This window comes from Lycorma delicatula, chromosome 3 (assembly GCF_047948215.1).
Source record: "Lycorma delicatula isolate Av1 chromosome 3, ASM4794821v1, whole genome shotgun sequence".
Classification (NCBI taxonomy): Eukaryota; Metazoa; Arthropoda; class Insecta; order Hemiptera; family Fulgoridae; genus Lycorma; species Lycorma delicatula.
In genome coordinates this window covers 79702795-79727680 of record NC_134457.1, presented here as the reverse complement: position 1 = coordinate 79727680, position 24886 = coordinate 79702795, and the positions used below count along the sequence as shown (strand labels likewise).

The 24886-nt window shown below is 28.8% G+C and overlaps 1 protein-coding gene across 1 annotated transcript in view; it reads left to right on the top strand.

Moving 5' to 3' along the window:
* LOC142321156 (RNA polymerase II-associated protein 3-like) overlaps nt 1-24886 on the top strand; it is a 111639-nt gene that overhangs the window by 77698 nt on the left and 9055 nt on the right. The window contains exons 11-12 of the mRNA XM_075359150.1: nt 7694-7915; nt 15323-15515. Coding sequence (XP_075215265.1) covers nt 7694-7915; nt 15323-15515 — 415 coding nt within the window. The remainder of the gene's footprint in view (nt 1-7693; nt 7916-15322; nt 15516-24886) is intronic.

Here is a 24886-nt window from a genome sequence, read left to right as displayed (position 1 = left end):
AATTTATATACCCTTCTTCTTTAATTAGAATATAATATTAAGTATGATGTTTAACACAAACTTAGGTTTGCGTTATAGCAAAAAATTTAATTATTACATTTGAAAATAACAATTTAAAATACTGTCAGTTACACTTATATGAAATAAAAGTCTTATCACAAGACACATACGAGTATATATTAAGTGTATAAAATTCTTCCTAGAATTAAGTGTATAAAATATATAAAATAGAAACTCACTACAAGTCTTAACAAATAGAGTCCACGTTATGTACCAAGCGTTGGAGTTCAAGGTTGTTTGACAAACATCCTCTGATATTTTCTTAAAAATTCTATATAGAAAAATAATACACGAGGTAGGTTTTTAACATTTTTTTAATAAAAAACAAGATAACATATTTTTTTTTACATTTTTTGCTTTTCCTATTTTTTTACATTTTTCATTTTTATAATTTTTTTTACATTTTTCATTTTTATAATTTTTTTTACATTTTTAAAATTATTTCAGATAATCTTGCAGTAAATTTTTGAACACTGGAGATTACTTCTTTGAACCGAAGGATTTAGTAATAAACCATATTGCAATTATGATGATGGTAGCTCTTGCGCGGTAATCGCGATGAATTACTTGATTATTTAAAATGTGCAGGACTGCTGCAGACAAGGTAGATTGATGATCATTGATAATTCTTCTAATAGTTGGATAAACTGTTAAGATGAATGAAATAAGTGAGCTCATTTTAATATATAATTGTACTCTTCTTTTAAATTTTAAAAAATGAAGTTGATCAGAAGGTGTTCTTTTTTAATATATCTCTGTAGTCTTCTTTTAAATTTTAAAAAATGAAGTTGATCAGAAGGTGTTCTTTTTTAATATATCTCTGTAGTCTTCTTTTAAATTTTAAAAAATGAAGTTGATCAGAAGGTGTTCTTTTTTAATATATCTCTGTAGTCTTCTTTTAAATTTTAAAAAATGAAGTTGATCAGAAGGTGTTCTTTTTTAATATATCTCTGTAGTCTTCTTTTAAATTTTAAAAAATGAAGTTGATCAGAAGGTGTTCTTTTTTAATATATCTCTGTACTCTTCTTTTAAATTTTAAAAGATGTAGTTGATTAGGTGTTCTTTTTTAATATATCCTTGTATTCTTCTTTTAAATTTTAAAAGATGTAGTTGATTAGAAGGTGTTCTTTTTTAAATAAAAAAAACACTAGTTACTCATTACTAATATGTTTCTATAGAAATATAAATATTCTTTTAAACAATGATAAAAAAGTAATTATTGTAATAAAAAGATCGATGGAATAATTAATCCATAAGCTATTAATGCACTTTACCATCAATTGCACATAATCGGCCTGAAGTGAACATCATACTAATGGTTCGCAATGTGTATGTTTTTTTGTGATTTCAAAGCCTTTTGTTTCAATGAAAGTTTCATCGGAATAAATTCCTACCGATGGTTCTTGCATATTGTACTTCTGCGAATTCTTGACACTGCATATATTTATTACTAGCCACAGAGTAACAGTGCCCTTCTAATAACCATATTAGAATTGGCCACATAGAATTGAATATAAATCTCAAGATTTTTTCGTAACTGCAGAATGTACTGTTTCAATGTACAATATTATATTTCATTACAGTTTATTTCACGATTTTTGTAATATAATCTTATTTGTAATTAAATTGCGATGTGTAAAAAACTATTTATATACACTAAAATTCCCTACCTCCTTAAATAACCAAAATCACACTGAAGACAGATTTTCAAAGCTCAGCACAAGTGACATTCCTTTTTTGACACAAATATTACTAGAAATCATTATTTTTTATACTACACTGCCATGCTGTTTAATGTTTCTTATTCACCAAAATATGTTAACATAGGTGTTATGCCGTTCTAACCCTTACACGAACTACTTACATACACTAGGATCACTTACACTAACCTTTGATTTTGCCATAGAAGATACAGAATCATATTATTAAGATTAATAATTCTTAATACATTTTCATTTATCACGTACAGCAATTACGTAAATTTACGAAATGATATTAATTTTGAAGATTGACAAATTAGTGATATTTCATTTCGTCATTCAAATTTATCAACAGCATTCCATTAACTCAATCAGATAGCGAATATGTTTCTTAATCTAACTGTAAAATGTCAAATGCTTTTACTTTACAAAGAATGACATGTCACGTGAAAACTGTAGACATGTTTAACATTATACAAACCTACACAGGTTCGATGGTATTAAAATCGATCAAAATGGATATTGTAAGATACACAAATATTAAAGCTCATACAGTGAAATATCTAATGTTTTAAAGTACTTTCTCAGGAAATATCTTCAAAAACCTAGCTGAAATATGTTTCGGACATGGAATTAGTTATATCGTTCTGTATACACTGTATTCATTCCTGAAATTTTTTTCACCTCCATTTACTTTTCTAACAATCATTTTTTTCTTGTTTTTATTCATTTATTTGAATTCTCAAAAATGATTTAGTTTTCTTATAACTACAACTTGAGGTAATTATATATTTTTATTAATCAGTGTAGTAATTCTTTATTATTCAATGATTTCTTTAGCTGTTTGATTGGTTTAGATATATTTAATCTTAAAAGTATTTTTTTTCTAAGAAATTACTGGTCTTATAATTGTTACACACCTTCAAAATAAAAAATAAGATTTTATATTGAATACTTTTTTTATTTTTTCCATCTTCTGGGATAAAGAACCCTTAAAACAATCTGACTTAGGAAACTAATTAAGAGCTAATGGCATCTTTGGATAGCAAATGAGCAAGTAGCAGAAAAGTGCATCCTCTTGTTTAGGGGCAGAAAATGGCTCTTAAAACCCGATAAGCCACTAGATGACCAACGCCATAAAATACAGAAGTCAAGGAGCAACCACCGTATTAGAGATTTTTATAGATATTCCAAGAATAGATTTTATAGAGATGTATGAAAGATATTCCAGGTTAAAGCTTCCCCTCATTCAGATCTCTGAGAGGGAGTAGTACTCTAGAAGCTATATTAAAAGGAAAAAATTAAGATGTTGATTTAAAAGTTTTAAAATCAAAGGTAGTGTAAATCAAATTATATATCGTGCAATTAATATGATGAGTCTCTATAAATAATATTAAACTCATCTATTTTGCTTAAAGCAATAATCTGCGACTAGGTGTCGTTGGTTACGTCGATGTATACAGATCGTTGACATTTTCCTATTCTATTCTACTGGGCCAACAACGTAACTCGTTATTTCACGAGTGATAAAAAAATGGCTTACTCTCGAAAAATTTCCAACTTCCTTCGGTATTTGGGTTTGGGTGAACAGTTAATGATGGCAATTCACGGCATACTCTCGAATCACAACCAATTCTTGCTGTTTCATTACGCTTATTCCGTTTATCTTCCAACAACCCGGCTGGTTCTAAACGAGGGTGCTTAGGTAAACCCTCTGCCACGTTAGATTATTAAAATTGCATGATGAATTAATCCCTTCTGTATCAAGGCTAGCCACCAAGGTACTCCCCCAATGTTGGACTACCTACTCTGGAAGATCCGGCTCGGTACTTCAATGGAACTGGCATATGTCCTGGTAGACAGCAGATGGCACTATCTCTACAATGACTCCAGAACTCTGTTCACCTTTCAGGGCAGCTTACTGCATTATTACATCGCGGGGTCATGTGGACAACGAAGGGTCTCTGTTACACCCGCAATCACATCGACCTTGCCGCTACATTGTCAGCTGTAGGTGGTATAAGTCCATTTCCAAAAACGTTTTCAAATGTTCATGAACTTCAGATGGTCGAAAAATCCAGTCCGTATTGTGACCTGACGATGGAAGTCAGTTCAGTTTTGAAACGAGTTCAAAATAAACTCGTTTATTTTGCTAAAGCAAAAATCTTCTGCGAGTGGATGTCGTTGATTGTCTCGACGTACAGACCGTTGAAAGTTTTTATATTTTTTCTGCTGGGCCACCAAAGTAACTAGTTAATTCACGAGCGTTAACAAAAGGGCTTACCTTCGAGAAATTTCCATCTTCGTTAACGAGCTAAATGTATTGTACGTATGTACAGCTACTACACCCGTAGACGTGGAACGTAGATAGTACGTTACAGACGTCGGGATTTTCTGCCTTAGTGCTAATATAATATAACAAACATAAAATCAATATATTAAAAAATAACATATATCCAATTCATAAATATTTAAAAATTAAATATAATAATGTTTTTTTTTCTAATTTGATATGAACTAAGAATTCGGAATTTATTTTATTATAATAATTAAACACACGATTTCCAATTAAATGTAGAAGAAAGAATTTTTGTTTATCATAATAAATATACAACTAGAGCCTAAGCTACGCAGAACGGTAATTGAAATACATTCGGAGATAATATTTTCAAATACAGTTAACAAAATTAGTTTTATTTAAATTCTGAATTTAGATGACCTTTTCTTTTGTTAAACGATTATTATTTTATTAAACGATTGAACGAAGTCATAGTGTATATTCTGAACAGAAGGTTTGAGAGATTTAGACTTTCTTTAATTGAAGATTACGCTTTTTATTGGGATTTATTGAAATGACAAACAACAATTATTTTTATAATAAGAACGTGTTTTAATTACTATTTTTTATTACTATTTATTGATGTTTCATTTTTTACTTATTTTTTTTATATATGCTTTTTTAAGTATCTACTGATGATCGCTTAAAAATCGTATGATGATCGTATAAAGGTAAGTGATATTTTTATAAACGGTTGTTAAAAATAATCTTGGTTTGCAATTTAGAATAAATTTAGTTTGATAATCAGCAAAATTTACCAATTTCCAGAATTTTGAATCTATCATAAATAATACCTGTCCCGTTCAATGAATTCTCAAATAGGGTTATCTTAATAATAGCTTTTGTATCACAGGAAATGATACAAGAACAATTTTGCATCCTCTAATCCCTAATTCTATTATCCCGTATTTTAAATCTGACTAAACATGTACACAATAGGCAGTTCTGAACTCTCATTCCCATAAATGTTACGCAAGCCCTTCGAAAACAAAAGAAACTTCCGTAAATTCTTAACTATCTCTTTAACCGTACTAAAATTAATATGTGTAGTTCAATTAAAATAAATTTGAATTGAGTCAATGGAAATTTACCGGAAGAAATCCTTCAAAATTGTCAGTGAAAAAATTTAAGAAAGGCTCCAAGTTATAAATAGGATCTATAAATACTGATATAAGACAAGTTAGAAATTTCAAAAAACATACAAGATTCACGTTTTATCGAAGAACTAATTTCAATGAATATATATTTCTTTTGTACTTTTATAAGATGCACAGCTACACTAATATTCAAAATATTTTCAAAAAAAGAAGAAGTAATACCTAGTCCTACATTCAAGGCAGCCTATTCTCATGTTCGTTAACAGTTTTTTCATTTCATTTCTCTGCATTCCTTTTATTATTTTTAAAAAAGAACGAAGTAAAAGATCCTTAAAGGTAAATTCATTAAACTGCATCCTTTCAAAAAAGTCATAAAAAAGTATTTTTCTAAAGCGAGTGAACAAATCTTGCCACGAATTCAATTGCATGGCTAATGCATTGTACCGATTGCCGGTTCTCTACATGAATAAAGAAGATTTAAAGATTAAGTAATATTTATTTTCACAAACACATATTTGAATAGAATATTTAAAGCTCTTATACAATGTACCACTTAAATTTTGAATTGAAAGAATTGAATTTTACAATACAAATAGCTAAGCTATTAGTTTTGCTTTTAGGCAGATTTCATAAGAAAGCTACCTATTGTAATGGATACCGTGGTTTGACTTTCGGAAAATTTTGACACATCATGTTTCACATCTCCCAGATCCCAAAACTGCCATCAGTTTAAAAGTTTATATATATATATTATTTTCTTGTAAACACGATAACAGCTTTAATTTTCTGCCAATCACTTTCAAATTTATACATAAAATATAATAACCCAAAATCTTGGTCGAATTCATTAATGGACAAAATCGGCCCATGGGGCTGGAAATAGGAGGGCTTTTTCGAAAAAATAAAATATCATTATAACTTTCCTATTAAATAAAATATCAAATTCGTTTAAAGTTCCTACTACTCTTTGGATAAGGGCCTAAAACTTATTTATATAAGAAAAACTTTTTGATATCAACTACTGGCCCAGGAGGTGCAAAAAATGGGGTTTCAAAGAGAATTATTAAATCAATTTGTAAACCACCTCATATACGTTCTAAGGTATTAAATTAAAATTTTTATTGAATTTATAAAAATAAAGAAAATTGTTATCTAGAATTTTTTTTTTTGTATTTCTAAATCTGTTACATCTCTTATATCTTCTGTTCTTATATCTTCTTATATCTCAATCTTCTGTTTTCTAATTCAGTTCATAAAATTGTAGTAATAATATTTCCTTTAAACAATGGTTCATTTCGTTGAACATTACCAAAGTGCAATAGATTGGAAACCAAGATGGCCATTTTGTTTGTTATAATATGATCAGGAGACACAGCAGTAAAAAGAAGTAGTGAAAAATACAAACTAATAAAAAATTAATTTATAAATAATATTAGTGTTATTAGTTTATTATTATTAGTTATTAAAATAATAGTATTTAAGCATTACAACTAAGTTCTTTTAACAGGGCTAGAATAAGAACCATTTAAGCCTCATCTTGATTGTCTATAATCAAGAATGATAAAGATAGCATAAACCTTAAACCTGTTGAAGTGATATTCTTTCTATCTATGAGCAAAATTTAAGGGAGAGGTAACAGTTTAATGTTCTTATGATTTAAAACTTTCACTACTTTTTAGATATTTGCCCGCTTTCATTGTTCAACAATGTTGCTTTGTTTACTGTAAATAAAGCAAGTTTCCCGACTACCCAATTCCTGTGTTTTATATTTTTTTAAATTAATTTTTTTTTTAATAAATAATTTTATTACCAATATTCAGATAATACTGGACAATAAATGAATGTTCTGTTCTTCTCAGTTTATATTAAGATAAATACTCTTTTGTTCTACTTTCAGTCTTTTAGTTTATTGTGAATTGCAGTGATTCATCTTTTCATTTTTTGATTCGAATTGTGAGTTCCAATATTGTCTATTATCTTTATAATTGTCTGTCTTTTGGTATTTAGAAATGCAATGCCTTTTATACATCATAAAAAAATCTGTGAATTAGATGCAAAACCCACTCATTAGTGGTCAGGACATTAATTAATAAAGTTAAGTGCTTCAACTCTTACGTCATCTATCACTAAAATATATTATTTACTGTTTTTGAATCATTGTGGGCTACTGTGTATTCTAAATTAAAGATATAGAGAGATTGAGATAAAAATTAAACTACATGTACTCACTGGTGTAGTTAATAAAAAACTTATTTTTATGAAACATTTTGTTTGGTGTTGCTTCCTACATCAGTACTCATTACAGATTTTACATTCCATTTTTTTTCTAATTTATTTGTTTATGTAACTATATGTTACCTTGTTAAATAGTTACAGGCTTGTAATTTGTTTTAATTTATGATCAAATTTGTCTTGATATTCATTAAAAATCATAGGCTTTAAGCTGTATAAAAATATATAAATTTTCTCTGTTAGTAATAAAGAATTTTATTTTTCAGAAACCTTTACAAAGAATAGAGATAATTGATGTTGATGACACCACAATGAAGGATGTCAATTTTAAAGCTTTATGCTTAAAAAAAGATGTTTCTGAGGAAAAAGAAACCAATTGCATTATAAACAAAACTGTTAAAAGTGAAGATACTTTAAATTCTACCAATAATGTAACACCTAAAGAGGAAGTTCTTGAGTTTACTAATATGGAAAAAACTAGTAAATTAGTTAAAAATCTGTTTATTTCTTGTGGTGAATTGAAATCAGACATAGAAATAACCTCCACTTCCTAGAACTTCAGTGCAGTTTTATAATGGATGGAAAAAATTAAAGCATAATCCGGATCTGTTATTTAAATATCTTCAAGTTAGTATTATTTCTGATTATCAAAAGATAATTTATCATTGTTAACTTTGTTAATTTACTTTTGAATAATTAATGTGATTCTTTATTTTTGAATAATGTATTAATTAAAATATTTAATTTGTAGATATAGCTGATGATAGTTACTATACCAAATAGCTTATACCAACAAGTTATAAATGGCAGTTTTTTCATGTACCATTTATTTTCATCTTCTTTAATATAATTATTTTTGTTATTATTAGAGGGAATGGATCTACAAACATGGCTATGAATGTTACATTATCATTTTTGTCTGTAGTTGTTCATTATTTTTGCTTTGAAATTTTCAAGATTTGAATTAGAGAATTTTATAAAATTAGAAATGTCTTAGATCTGTATGATTTTTATTATAGCTGTAAAAAGTGCTGTTAATTTGCTGTCTTACTTGTTCTCACTTTCTATGCTGTCCTCAGAAAGCAACAGAGGGATAGGCTGTTTTGATAAGTTTGTATTTTATATAATATAACTTGCTTACCTTTTTTTCATTTCTTATTTACATCTGATTTTATACTTAAAGTTTTATCTTTACAGCTTACTGTGTAAATAACTCTTCTTTTTCAATATTTTTTTTAAAAACATTTTATTGTTTTAAACATCTGAATCTTTTTCAAAATAAATATCATGCCATTAATGTTATTTGACCCAACAGCTTAATTGTGTGGGTTTATGTAACCTGTTACCTGAAATATTATTCTTGTTAAAAGTTTTCTTAGCTCTGTCAAATTAAGATTTTATTATGGATTATCTTTTAAATCACTATTAATTTCTTTTTCTTCTCCACCATGTATTAGAAAAATTTATATAAATTTTGTATTTCTCCTATTATCTATCTCATCTTTACACAGTACTTGTCTTCTATTTAGTCTTTGTCTTAAATTTTATCTTTGATTTCTAAAACTGATTTAATCTTTGAGCTTTCAGTAATATATATTTTTTTCATTACTGCATCCTTACTTTAAACTTTCTTCTCTGTTGCTATAGTAATTCTATTTCTAAAGGGTTGTTATTTCCTGCTGTAGTCATAATATTTTTATTCTTTATGATTTTTTTTTGTTTATTTATCAGTTATAATTTTCTAATTTTTATTTTATTTTCAGCAAATAATTGGTGTTAATTATTAGTTTTTTCCAGTTATATTTGTATTTACTCTGTCCTTTTGTGTATTTCTTTTTTTAAATATATTCATCCTCTATAGTATCTACTTTTGTAGTCATTTACAGACCTCTTAAAGATTTTTACTTTGCATCATTCTGTTATGTGTTTCATGTAGTTTTATTTTTAATTTCTTTAATTTCAGTGTGTGTTTCTTCTTTTCTATGTTGTGTTCAGAATCTAGTTTGTTTTACAGTTCATGGGTGGTTACAGGATTTTGGCCTTACAATTTCGTAGTCTCATTTTGTTTCTTCCTATATCTTCTGGCTTCATCAGTGTGAATCTTTTTTTGATTTTTCACAAAGGTGTCCATAATACTGATTTAAATTTTGAATTTACTGAACGGCTGATTTCAATTCTTTGGTTTTTTTATATGACTATTCCCCTCTTCTTATTCTCTTACTACAGTAATCCAATCTCCCCTTTTAAGTAAATATTCTTTATAATCTTCAACATGCTTATGCATAGGTTTGACTTATAAACCTCTATTATTACTAATTTGTACTTTGAATCTATCCGCAGAAAAGTTCTTTAACTGTGGTGCTTGTAATAGTTTACCCATTACCTACTTTCTTATTTCTATTCCTGCTTTCTACTATGTGATGTATTAATTGTGCAGTTTTCTGATCAAAATTCCTACTATTTATCTACACAGTACCACCTAACTTTACTAACCACATTTTAGTAATTTCAGTGTCATCTAATATAACCTATTCTTACTGTCTACAATTTGGCTGTAAATTTCTGATGTTGTCAAGTCTGATTCTAATTTTTTTAATGATTTTCTCCCTATAATAGGGTAACTAATGTATCTATTGTACTTACAGAGCCTCTCTCACAGTAACTAGTTCCTAAGATCTAGTAAAGCTTAGTTTTCAGCAGTGGAGTATTCCATTTTAATTCTGCAAATTTTAGAAGTTTAATTCCATCACTATTTATATTTTGATGATATTTGGTATATGATGGCTACCTATCCACCTTGTAGTGGCCCAAAAATATTTTTTTTTATTTAACATATTTTTTTTTCTTGAGTAATAGACTATTTTCTAACTTGCCAACAGGTAAAAACAGTCACTTTCATTACCTTTTCCATGAGCTGTAGCATTCTTATTTATATTTGACAGAGGTCAAAAAGGGCTTTTTGGAAAGAGTAAAGATGGAACTACATCTTAGTGTACTCAAAGTTCATTTTTTTTACATAGCCAAATCTAATAATGCTTATTGAAGTTATGTTTACAAATTGTTTTTTTCAAATGTTGGGCCCAAAATAAATAATGAAGGACTAAGGGTAACAGACCTCTTTTTTACATTTTAACTCTAAGGTACTAGTAGTACTTATAAAAAAAATTGAACTGTTACCGAGTGTCCATTAAAAAAAAGTGACCGCCAAATCGTAAGATTTTGAAAATGTCTCATTTTTGGGACCCAAAAACCACATGTGGGACAGGTGGCAAAAATCTGAAATGTTTACAGCAGTAAATACTTTTTATGTACTTTAAAACTATATAAAACTTATTTTGTTACTCAAAGGGGTTTACGAGTAATGAAACCATCAAAACCGTTAAAAACACCGTACCTTCTGACTATGAACAATATACCCAAAAAATTCACAGCATGTATTTTTTCAGATATTGTAGGCCTACTATACAAAATAGTTCGATATATTTTTATAATGAGATAGCTTATATTCTAGATAGTTTGTTACTTAAAGTATGATTCATACACACCAACTCATGTTTAAACACAAAAGTGAATAGACATGCATGGACATGAATGTTTGCGTAATCCTGAATGTAAACATTGTAGAAGGCTCAGTTACTGTTTTGATTTCAGTTTGATGTGTTGTATTATTGCTGGTGTTATACTGTGGTTAGGTAATAGTGTACACTTGTTTACAAAGTAATTTTATTAGAAGTGAAGTTTTCTTTTATGCCATATCTTTTATTTTTAATTTTAGTTGTAGAGAAACTGGGATAAGATAGAGTGAGGTGAAATTGGTAGTTTTATAATTTATACTAACTGTATTGTTATTGTAAAATGCAAGAACCCTTGCATTTTATAAAAACAGATTATGGAGTATTCAATTGGCATTTGCACTGAAACAGTATTGCAAGATATTTTAGAGTTCACTGAGTAGAAAATAATATTGATAACTTTAAGAAGTGGAGATACTGAAACAAAAAATTATCTGTACTTTTCATAAAACTAAATTTTTTGATTAATATTTTCTTATTAATGAGAAAAGTTGCTCTGACCCATTTAGCTGTCGCACTAAACCAGTTAAGAAATCTCTTCAAGAAATATCTTTGACACTTTCAACAAGCAATAAAATTAATTCCAGGCGGAGTACACAATGCTTAAACAAAATACAAAAATACAAAATACAAGCAAACTGGAATGTCATGGTATATTTGAGCCACTTCAATGTGTTATAGTCAAGTCAGTGAATAAACCTTGTTCAGCAGTTGGCATACCCCCCCCCCCTTAAGGTTAAAAAAATATTGAGCAGCACAAAGAAACCAATTTTAAAAAATGAAGTTACAAAAATAGCAGTCAGGTAAATGATTCATTTGATTTAAATATTTCTACAGAAGAAACCAGTTTAGTACCACAAAATTATGCTGATTTATGTAGGGAATATGAAAAATTAATCATTAAAATAAGGATAAAATGAAAACAGTTACATCAACCCTCGAAAACATTAATATTTTTAATTTTTTCCAAGCAGCTGAAGCATTCATAAAATTCGTAATGAGTTGGGTGTTAGTCAATATTTAGCCCAACAATCCAAACAATTAATTAAAACTAGTGAAATTTTGCCACAAATCGGCAAATTGTGTCTCTGTAAGACAAGCTGACGAGAAGAAAATTAATATTGAAAAAAGGCTTATCTTATGTAACTTAAAAGAATTGTACACAGCCTTCAAAAAAAATAATTTAAAAATTGGTTTTTCAAAATTTGCTGATTTAAGACATAAATTTTGTGTTCTGGTGGGTCAGGTACTCACTCTGTGTGTGTGTGTCACCCACCAAAATGTAAACCCCTTGTTATCTGCTCTAAAAATGAAATTTGATTATAAAATTCTCCCTTCAACCATGGTGTGTGCTATAGAAAATGAAACGTGTATACTGTCACAGTGTGAAAAATGTCCAGGCACTAATGAAGTGCTCAGATTACTGCAAGAGAGCTGGGATGATTTTGATTATGAAATTGTCATCAAACGGGTTTTTGTTTACTGTTGTGAACTAACTACTCAAATTCTTCCATTTCAAGAGTACTTAAACTTACAGAAAATTTAAATAATCTAAAAAGGCATCATTTTATTACAAAGAAACAAGCTAATGTCATAGTTCCTAGAAGTCTATTTCTCTTTGTCTGCCTGATGTCATTTCTTCAACTTGCGTATTCAGAATTTATTTTATCAGCCTTACGTAATTCTTTAGTGGTCTGCTTGCTTGTAAATTATTTTTGTTATGTCTTCGTTCCCGAATTCCACACGTTTTCTCTAATCGTTCTCATACTAACACTAAGACACTACTCTTGTTGTCAACACACACACACACACACACACACACACACACACACACACACACACACACACACACACACACACACACACACACACACACACACACACACACACACTCTTCTGTCCATTGCTTTGTTCGCTTCACTTACTTCTCACCACGCCAGCTTTGTTCATTTTGGTCTTGACTTTCACGCTGTGCGGATCCTGGTCCTCCAGACTTAGAGGACCAGGCTTCGATGTTCTCTTTCGCTCGTATAATGTTAATACTTTCTTCGTCTTCATAAACGTTGCGGTATTTCTCTGTCAAAATATTCTCTAGTTCTACTCGTCAGTTTTTCGTGATTTCACAGTTTTCTATGTGTGTCCAGCCTTGTTTCTTTGTTAAGTTATTCTTCAAATTCACAATATTACGTCTCTGTCGAAAGTGTTTCAATCACTACATACTGCCAATTCTATCGACGCCGAATCTTCTCTAGCTGCTTTTTATATTTTCATCGATGCAGAATCTCCAAACTCGTTGCGACATATTTGAGATGCTACGTATTATTCTACCTCTAAACCACGTCTCACCCGTGTATTCCTGATACACCACTGAAGACTACGCCCAGGATTACTGTATGTATTCATTTACCTTCATTCACGAGTTCGTCTCTTGCTAATATTTGTGTGCTACAGGCAAGTTCAATTTTCATTATTTATTACGTTAAACAGTTATTTTATCATTAAAATTTATGGAACATTCAGTTAATCGTACATTATCTCTTCTCTTAAATTAATCTAAAGAAAATTACTCCTGATGTCAAGTTATGTTTTAGGACTTCTTTGTAATTTTATATTTTCAAGAAACCTTACTACTAAAATGAACTCTATATGTTTACTTTTTTCAATTTGATTATTGTAATTAATTCCTTTTGTACTAGAATATTATTGTGGCCTTTTCTCTATACTAAACTAGAATTACATGTTTTAATTATTTAATGATAAGTTTGTTGTTCATAAATCAGGAAAGGCCAGTGCCAATAATTAAGATTTACTGTAGTTTATTTGTCTAAGCTAATGACATTAGTTCATTGCTAATTTCTCAATATTACAGCATATGCCAGTAATGTAATAGTTTTCCAGTCAGACTATGTTTATTGATGTTTTGTTTTTCTAAGTATATAGTTGAAAATAAAGTGTTTTATGTTCTCTTGTTTTCAGGCTTTGTTACATTGTGTATTTAAAAAATGTATATTCATGTATTGTTTCATTTAACATCATTGTTCAAATGTTGATTCAGCTGATATTTTAAGTATCATTAAGTCATGTTAGTTTCATAATTTCTTTTTATGTTTTAAGGTAAGGATCTTAACATAAGTTCATTTGTTTTCTTTCTCATTAAAGTCCAATTTCTTTTGGCAAATACGAGCTGTGTGTTTTTTAACTTTACCCAACAATATTATGTAAAACTTAAGTACATTTGATTGTATGAGAAGCACTCAAAAAATTATCTACCTACCTTTGAAAGAGTGGTGGTGGAGAGGAAGTGTCATTTTTATTGTTCAATATAGGTCCCTTGCACTGCCACACACTTGCTCAATTTAGCCTCCACAAGATGTTATGCCGGAGTAAAGAAATTTATCTTCTCAAAATACCCTGAAACAGCTGCTTCAATTAGTTGCTGTCGTGAAAAGTCTATCCCGAAGGTTTTTCTTGAGGTTTCTGAACAGATAAAAATCACTGGGGGTCAGGTCTAGACTGTAGGGTGGATGAGGAAGTCTTGAAATCTTGGGTCTGAATTTTTTGTGTGTTGGGATCCTTTGTGTTTCCACTACGTGGACTCCGGATCGCAGTAATAAACTCATGTTTCATCACCAGTCACCAACCTGCTGGAAAAATTCTTAAGATTACTTTCATGCAAGTTCTTCGCACTCAACTGCGGACGACAGTGCTTCTGTTGTCGTGTGAGGCTTTGTGAATCTCAGTGGGAACTGACTTTTGTTATATGTAAATGGTCATGAAGCATTGTTATAATGGTTCCTTCAGACAGCCCACATTCTGTAGAAAGTATTACAGCCCTAACACGCCTGTCTTCCTTAACCAACCTTTCCAGTTTCTGGCAGATGTAGGGTGTGGTTGCTTCCACAGGTTTTCCACTGTGAGGATCATCTTTGATGGATGGATTCCATGCCACATTTAAATTGTTTGGACCAGAATTTGACTTGGTATTGTAAAGGCGCAGTATCACCACACACAGTTGCCATCCTACTATGGATGTCCTTTGGGCATTTCCCTTCTTTGGTGAGAAAGTTTATGACTGATCGATGCTCTAATTTCTACAAATCCATTGCCATAGCCTGGTTATTAACATCAGAGGACTACTGCATCAAGAAGTGTAAATTCAATCAAAATTAGGTCGTATCACACACATATTATGAACTACATAATGGTATCATACACATCTCAATACATAACTCGCAGCACCCCTCAGTAGATAACTTTTTAAGTGCCCCTCATATTGTATTAATTTTTTGTTTAATTATTAACTTGTTTTAATATTTTCCTCAGAAAATTGATGGCAGTTGCTTACCTACAATATTTCAAGATTCTTTAGAAAGTGATGTTTTTAGTAGTATGATAAATATTTTGTCAACAGAATTTGTGAAGTATAATTTGCCAGTTTTAAATTACATTGAAGGGTTGTTAAATATCCGTAGATTTGAAATGTTAGTGTTGTTCATGAACAAGCAGGATAAAGAAGGTAATAAACCGAATTGGAACCAATTTACTTCATTAAATTTATAATCTAGAACTCGATTAATTGGTTTGTTTTTGATATATTTATTTATAAATTAGAATGTCTAATTTATAAGAACTACTGGAGAACTACTGGCCTAATCTGATAGATTCTTTTGACAGTGTTTTTACTGAATTTTGGGTTTGGGTTTTCTTTGTGTAAATCTAACCTTTTGACTCTGTTATGAGTGAGCAGTAAAGCTTGTCCAGAGAGCCTGTCATATCTTATCAGTTTTCATTTTGTAATATTTTGAGTTACCGATTAAATTACAATCCAAAAGGTACCGTGTGATTTCCACTAGTCAAATTTAGAGAAAAGATTGACTTTATTACTTTATTTTTGGTATTTCTTATGCACAAGCTTTGAGCTTATATGGGGAATTAATAATAATAAAAAAAAATTATACTCAGGTATACCCAGAAATAAGTTCCATTTCTAAATATTGCTATGAGTGCAGTTCTAGCATGCTGAGTTGCCTTTTTTTGTTAGGAAGGGTTCAGTGAGTGATTCCATGGTATGGAGATGGTTGTTATTTAATGAAAGGCATGATACATGCGCTATGATGAATGGAGTACTAAGATTGAACGTTCTAGTTGATCTTTATGTCTATGTTGAGTGAACTTCTTTGCGTTATTTATGGTGTAACAATAATATGAAGAAAACAATGTGAATGTGAGCATGTGTGTATTTTATTATAAATATAACAATTTTTTTTTTTGTTAAGTTTGTAACAATTTCAATATGAAGAAGTTGGTTCGAGCGCGAAATACAAGATGGCGTACTCACAGTTTAGCAAGCTTTTGAAATATTTGTTAAGATAATATTTTTTATATTTTCTTTGTAAAATGTTAATATGATGAAAGTAGTAGGCAGCTATTATTTTTTTGTTAAATTCGCCTGTAAAATTTCTTTTGATGGTAGTTTTTTTCTTGTAATTTTTTTTTTACGTAAAGATTTCTTTTGACGATATTTTTTTTTTTTTTTTTTACATTTGACGTGTTTTTTTTAATATACATTCAACTGTAGTGTTTCTTTTTAAATTTTTTATAATCATTTATTTTAATTTTCATTGTAACTATTTCAATATGACGAAAGTAGTAGGCAGCAATTCCTTTTTGTAATGATTTTTTTTACGTAAAGATTTCTTGTAATCTTTTTTTTTTTTTAATGTAAAGATTTTTTTTACGGTAGTATTTTTTTTTTTTATAATCAACTCGTGTTTGTGTTTGTTTTTTTTTTTATTTACATTCGACTGTAGTGTTTCTGTTAAAATTTTTTATAATCATTTATTTAAATTTTCTTTGTAACTATTTCAATATGACGGAAGTAGTAGCAGCAATTTCTTTTTTTTTTAATGTAAAGATTTCTTTTGACGGTAGTATTTTTTTTTTTTTTTTTATATTTACATTTGACTGTAGTGTTTCTTTTTAAATTTTTTATCATCATTTATTTTAATATTCTTTGTAACTATTTCAATTTGATGAAAGTAGTAGGCAGCAATTTCTTTTTGTAATGATTTTTTTTTACGTAAAAATTTGTTTTGTTGGTAGTATTTTCTATTCAATTTGTTTAATGAATTATGTAATTTTTTTCTGTAACTATTTCAATATGATGAAAGTAGTAATTTTTTTTTTTTTTTTTATGTAACGATTTCTTTTGACTGTAGTTTTATCTTTTTCAAATGTTTGTAATCATATAATAAACTTTCTTTGTAACTATTTGAATATATCATTTTTTTTTTTTTTTTTTTTTTTTTTTTTTTTATGTAACGATTTATTTTGAATATAGTTATTTCTTTTTCAATTTTATGTAATTATTTACGTCAATTTTATTTGTAATTATTTCAATATGATGTAAGTTGTAGGCAGCAATTTTTTTTTGGTAGGTAATTTTTTTTTTTTTTTAACTATGAAACAATTTCTTTTGACATTAGTTTTCTCTTTTCAAATTTTTGTAATCATTTAATTTAAACTTTCATTGTAACTATTTGAATATGATGACAGCAGTAGGCAGCAATTTTTTTTTATAATGAATTATGTAAATTTTCTTTATAACTATTTCAATATTTTTTTTTTTTCTTTTTTTAGTTATGTAACAATTTCTTTTGACTGTAGTTTTCTCTTTTTCACTGTAGTTGACAGTAGTTTTTTTTTTTTTGTAACCATTTCTGTCAATTTTCTTTGTAATTATTTCAATATGATGTAAGTTGTAGGCAGCAATTTTTTTTTTTTATTATGTAATAATTTTTTTTTTTTATGAAATATTTTTTTATTCTTATGTAACGATTTTTTTTTTTAATCATTTCAAAATGAAGTAGTTGGTTCAAGGGCGAAATAGAAGATTTTGTTCCCACAGTTTTTCCAACTTTTAAGATATTCATTAAATAGATAATATTTATAACATGAAAAAATAAACTAAATTGGTATAATATTTAGTATTTTAAAAAAAATTAGATTGCTGACACTAGCTCTGTGTTGGGTTAGAACCAACCTAGGTGTAGACATTATCAGAGTTATGGCCGGGTAACCCCTGATGCTGAAAAACATCACTTATTGTGATGTTATGATATCTTGATACTGTATTTTTGATGTTTTTACTGTTATTTGGATGACGTGTATCAAAGATGTTCTATTTCCATATTCAATTTGTAACCGTTTAACTGTAATAATTATAATGGACTACAGACAAATAGTTACCTAACAAAATTGAATTCTTCAATTTTAGATCAATCAAATACCAAGAGATATTACAATTAAAATTCTGTAACAAATAAGAGTATGACTTATTTTTTGAGTGATTATTTTTTTGTATAATTCTTGTTTTTATGATTTATTATTGATATGGATGAGATAATATACATTCGGATAAGGGTAAGCAGTGATATTTCTGGTTTACTTTCTGATTCTATCACTAATTGTTGGTATGTGAAACTATCAACATGTGTACAAAAGTAGAGACTTGTATAAAAAGTATAGTGGATGATAATTGTTAAGAGTCAAGAAAGTAGACGTAAGTGAAATATGAGAGAAAATTGTCAGCTTTGACCAAAAGGGAATGCATATTGATGAGCAATTATTAGACCTAGTCTGTTACAGTTGTTATTCTATAAAAATTCAGACTTTAAGCAATCAGATAAAACAAATAAACGTGAAATTAGGACATACAGAGCTGTAATCAAAGCAACCGGCGCTGATTTAATACTGACGGGTCAGTTGAAAAGCAGCAAATGCTGGAAATACATTAACTACATCAAAAACTTGTTTGTACATAACACCAATCACAACTTTGTTTTACATACTTTATCTCCTACTACTCCTTAACAAACACCTATTAGCTAACTCACACCAAAATCCTATATATCCTTATGCTGATCAAATGTTCAATTCACCCCTACCTCTACCCAAGTTACCCATGCCTTATGTTACCCATAATAAAACCCCCCCATTAGTGCTGACAAAATATTACCTAAGATAATGTTGGGTCAGAACCTGAACCTGGTCCTAATCATGATAGGACAGGTCAGGACTAGACAGGACAGGTAGGGTGTTTATGTCAAACAAATCGCTGATGCAGTTAATGTTTTACAGGATCTACTACTTTTCTCCTTAACCGTCAGCATTAACCGTTCATAATCTTGACTCTGAACTCATGAACTAGGTTTTTGTGTGTTGTAGCATTTGTTGTAAGAATGAAAGTGTGTTATTTGCCTTTTTTTATCTTTACATGTTCTTTGTGAATGGGAAATATCATTGTATGATCTGATAGACTGAGTTTCTCTTCATAGGTAACTGTAGTTTTCTGTAGTCCATCGTAACTATTACAGTATGACAAATGTTAATGATTAAATATTAATATGAATATTAAGTAAGAATATTTGTCAGCATCAGGGGTCTGAAACAAAAGATGAATCAGGAAAAAAATATTAGTATAGAGTCTATTGTTTATCAGCAATGAATTTTATATGTATTAAGTGTACCCTGCATACTGAATATTATAATATGAATATTAAGTAAGCATATTTGTCAGCATCAGGGGTCTGAAACAAAAGATGAATCAAGAAAAAAATATTAGTATAGAGTCTAATTTTGTTTGTTTTAAAAAAATAACAAATATTTCAAATATTTTTTATTGTCTTCTTCTATTTCCTGCTTACTACTGTCTACTGTCTAAACTGCTGCCTACTATTGATGAATGAAGCTTTTTTAGTGTTAATTAACAACAAATATATTATGTTCATCTTCTATTTCTTCCTACTACCTCACTTACATCACATTCACATATCTACTTTACTGCTTACTACAAAGATCTTTTTGAGGATAGGCTATGTTTTTCTGCTACAATTTTTTTTTTTTCTGTATTTATTTGTTTGAATATGATTTTGTTTTTTTTTGAGTGGTTATTTTTTTTTTTTAATTCTTTTTCTATGAGTTTAATTTTTGTTTTGATTGAATTTCTTGTTTTTTTATGTCTTGTATTTTTAATTAGAGGTTTACTTAAGTGCTGCCTACTTTTGATGAATGAAGCTTTTTTATTGTTGTCTCACAGTGTTGTCAATTAACAAGTATTTCAAATATTTTTTATTGTCATCTTCTATTTCCCGCTTATTACTGCCTACTGCCTAAACTGCTGCCTACTATTGATGAATGAAGCTTTTTTAGTGTTAATTAACAAATATATTATGTTCATCTTCTATTTCCTGCCTACTACCTCACTTACATCACATATATACTTTACTACTGCTTACTACCTACTTAAGTGCTGCCTACTTTTGATGAGTGAAGCTTTTTTATTGTTGACTCACAGTGTTGTCAATTAACAAATATTTTATGTTGTCATCTTCTGTTTTCCGCCTACTACTGTCTGCTAGCTACTTAACTGCTGCCTACTATTGATGAATGAAACTTTTTTATTGTTGTCTCACAGTGTTTTCAATAAACAAATATTTCAAACGTTGGCGAAACTGAGGTCGTCATCTTCTATTTCCCGCCTTCTACTAACCAACTAACTACACACATACTGCTTATGAATGAAGATTTCTTGTTGATTTTTATCAGAACTGTATTCATTTACCATCAAATATATAACATTTTGCTGGTAGAATTAAACTCAATCCAAATCGATTTGTCACATGCCACCTTAACATTTCTGAAAGATGAAACAGATCAGAAAAAAAAATTATTAGTACAGAATAATTTGTTTATGAACTATGAATGTTATATATGTATTATAAAGTAGAAAAAGAAAAATTTTAGATGGTTATCGCTTTTATAAAATTGTTACTTCATCTCGTTCTGAAGCATTACTAATTCTATTAGACTATTCCCACCCAATTTCTTCCATGGTTTTATCGTTCAAATTCAATGACAAATATTGTTAATTTGTTGCTTGACTAATATTTCCAATCGTGTAAATACTAGTTTTTTTTCAATTCTTATGATTATACTATGTATAATTCTGTATTTCATAAATAATTGCAATCTTTTTTAATAAAGAATATATATAATTCATCAGTGCACAATCTAACTGCTTATCGCTGAATTTTGAACGTTACATTGTTTTTATAATGTTTGTACCGTCTGAAACAGGAAAGACCATGTTTCTTTAGCTTTCAATTTTTTTTTTTTTTTGAATTTATTTCCTGTACAAAACCAGTGCATAATAATTCTGCCAGTAATTAAAAAAAAAAAATAACATAATAATTATATTATATTTATTAGGTATAATCTTAGAATATGATAAACGGTTGATATCAGAGTGAGACCTGAAATAAAAATTTGATTTTCTCTTCTCTTCAGTTTATATACAGAACTATGTTTGTAGTTATTTTATACAGCTAAATTATGAAAGAAAATTAAAAAACCAACTATTTATACTTTTAGGTAGATTTTATAAGAAAGTAACCTGTTGTAATGGGTACCATAATTTACCTTCTGGAAAATTTCGACATGTCTTCACAGTTCACATCCCCCAGATCTATGTATTATCTGTATATTTCACTTTCTTATGGACACAATGCCATAATTTTGCGCCACTTACTTTCGCTGTGCTCTGTGCATTGACTTGTTTCATTATGTATGAAACTTTTCGTTAATGGTCATTTACATAATAGGTGTTTTGAGAGATATTAATCTTTCTGTACTTTAATAGAAGCGGCACATTTATCGTGTTGAATTAAAATATCATTAGACAAATATATAAATATAAGAAAATGCATTAATGAATAATAAATACTTAAACTATCATTACTGTTCATTTTTACTGACTTTTCAAACAAAAGTACAATATTATTTTCGGTTGTATAGTGGGAGTAAATTTTCTTTAAGTTTTGAGGTATGAGGAGTACGAAAATACAATTCATTTTAATTGTGGTTCCTTATTATGTTTTTTTGTAGACTGTGTATAAAATTCTGTTGCTTGAAAATCTCCAAAACTAACAAATTGGTTTTATTGAAAACTAGGTATGCTGTAGCACTGTATCTAAAGCATGTGAAAATTTGAAAATTCATTGAGACCTTATTGAGTTACTCTAAATATAAAGTCAAAAAGTGTATATGGGGCAAGTTAGAAACGTGGTTCGTTATGATGCTGCAAGTTGGAACAATGAAGTTTCTTTACCTGCGGAAAAGTCATTTTTCTTACAATATAATTATACAAGAATTATTTTCTATTCTTCCAATGATATTAAATTATAAACAATATATTTGCAATTTAATTTAAAATATAAGCAAAAAGAAATAAGGAAAAAGAATAAACATATAATACATAAAAATTAAAATAAACTGCAATATTGAAAACAGTAAAAAAAATAGTTTAATGGAACAAACCTCTATAGCAATTCAATTAAAAATTTCTTAAAATACCAGCAACCGCTTGAACTATGAGTGATCTTTTCTGCATGTTTGTTATAAACCCGCTAGTTGCCGCTAACTATTTTATGTATCTTGATAAATCTGTTGACCATTTCATTGTATTACACACAGTTGAGTGATGTATCAAGTTGATCGTCAATTCGATAAACATTCTGTATAGTGTTGTGAAATGTGTATAGCACTGTAAGGCTGGTTGTAAAATGCTCTTGATTTTTCCATGTACTTTATGTTGATGAATTTGTCGCAGTTTGGTGACGGTATGATGCTGTAGGATATGGCCAAGGAACTAAAATATTTCGTAGAGACAGAGATTTAACCAGATTTTTACTATATTTGGTTCCAAAAATGTATCCACCATTGGTGCACAATTCCATTAAAGAAATTGATTATTCTGCTTTGGCCCTGGTCTAGTGAAGAATCGATACTGGCCATCATTTTCTTGCCTAATTCACAAGATATTCTTTTCCTTTTTTTTCAATCCATTGTTTCTCTCTACAGACTAACAACAGCAAGAGCATGATTTACTGTAGACTGATCTATAACAGAAAATTGTAAAATAACTGTTATAAAAGACTATTGCTTTGTACGGCTCAGTAAGCATGCCTCAAACAGGTACAGTACAAAAATTAACTAAAGATAAATCTTGGCTTATAATTTAACTACGTTTCTAATTTAGTCAGAGAAAAAAATATGTACTGTATAAGTAAGACGTAATTAACACAGTAGCTGTTTCATTTTTTCCAAAATCAACAAAAAAATACTTAAATATTGTATTAGTCTGTAACGCTGAGATTGGATTAGTCGTCCCAATGAAGAAGTATAATCATTTTCATTATCTATCAGTTTAATAGCCCGGTTACATTCTGCTGGTACAGTATAATAATGTTTATAAAATTAAATATCTATCCTTTTGGAATTTAACTAGGATAACCAAATTATCTGACTGAAAATCTTGTCAATTTTTTTAATTACGAAAATTTTCTGTAAAACATTTTTTTGGAATTATTTACATACATTAATTTATTAGAACTATTAATAAAAATTAAAAGATTAATAATTTATGTAAATAAATTCTGGCAGGAAAAATCAGTATCTAGGACACACATTCCCAGAACAAAGACAAGTATTTAACTCCGGTACATTTGGTCAGCCTAATTTAACACATCACATTTAAACTAAGCACTTATAATGAAAATAATCCTTACTACATACCTGTATCATCAGGAATGCTTGATGTAGTTGATCGATAAGCCGACAGTTTTCTTATAAACTGTAGTTTCCTCATAATACAAATTTTTGTGTTGTTTAGTTGCACCAAAACCAGATCTTTAATCAGTTAATTTCTTATGGTATTTTATTTAGTTGTCTCTAATATTTACCCACTTCTTCCATTAACAGTTTCCTGGAAAAATTGTATTTATTTATTCATTATTTCACCTCTTAAATTGTACTTAAAAACCAGTAAAAGTTTCTTATTATTAGAGATTCTATATCTAGGTCTAACACAATTTATTGTTATAGTTTCTTTTAAACATGAGCATTAGGTACTCCCGAGAAGAAAAAGGGTGGGAGTTACAATCACATTATTTTGATTGCAATAAATTAATAATACTCATAATTATTACTTACTCAAGAATTAACACCCAATGTATGCCAATAAACCTTCTTAACATCAGAATGAATAACAATAGAAGTTTACAGTATTTTAACACTCCAAAATGCCATCATAAATTTCATTTATTTTATTTGTTTCAATGTATGTAAATAAAAAGTATAAAGTAGAAAATTAATTATTACTTAAAACAAAAGGGTTGCCCAAATGGGTTCACCTATATCTGCAATCACGTCTGAAATATTCTTACAACACTTTGAAAACATTGTAATTAATGTTATTATGAACACGTATCAAATATTATTCTGGATTAGATATATGGACGATACATTGATCATATACAATCCAATGAAAATTGACAACATATGATTATTTTAAATATACAGAAACTTAAAATTCAAGTTTAAACTAGAAATTAACAGGAAAATACACTTTTTGGGCATTGAAATTGAAATAAGTGGAAACATTATAGAAAAAGCCTTTCATAGGAAACCAACCATAAATCACACCACTATACACAAGGAATCTAATCATCCATGATCACAAAACATTGACTCGTGTAAAAATGTAATTTTAGACTGTTGCAATACACAAACATTAATAACCCAGATAACTAAAAAACGAAACAAATAGCAGTTTCCGATGGCTTTACAACATTACAGCAGAATAATAATAAATAAGTTACTAATATATTTCAGAAGAGAGGCAATTCTAATACAGCTGACCATCTTTTTTCTTTTACCTGCTTATCCTCCGGGAATTACCGTTCAGGTATTACTTCGGAGGTTGAAGGAGGATGATATGTATGATGAGTGTAGATGAAGTGTAGTCTTGTACAGTCTCAGTCCGACAAT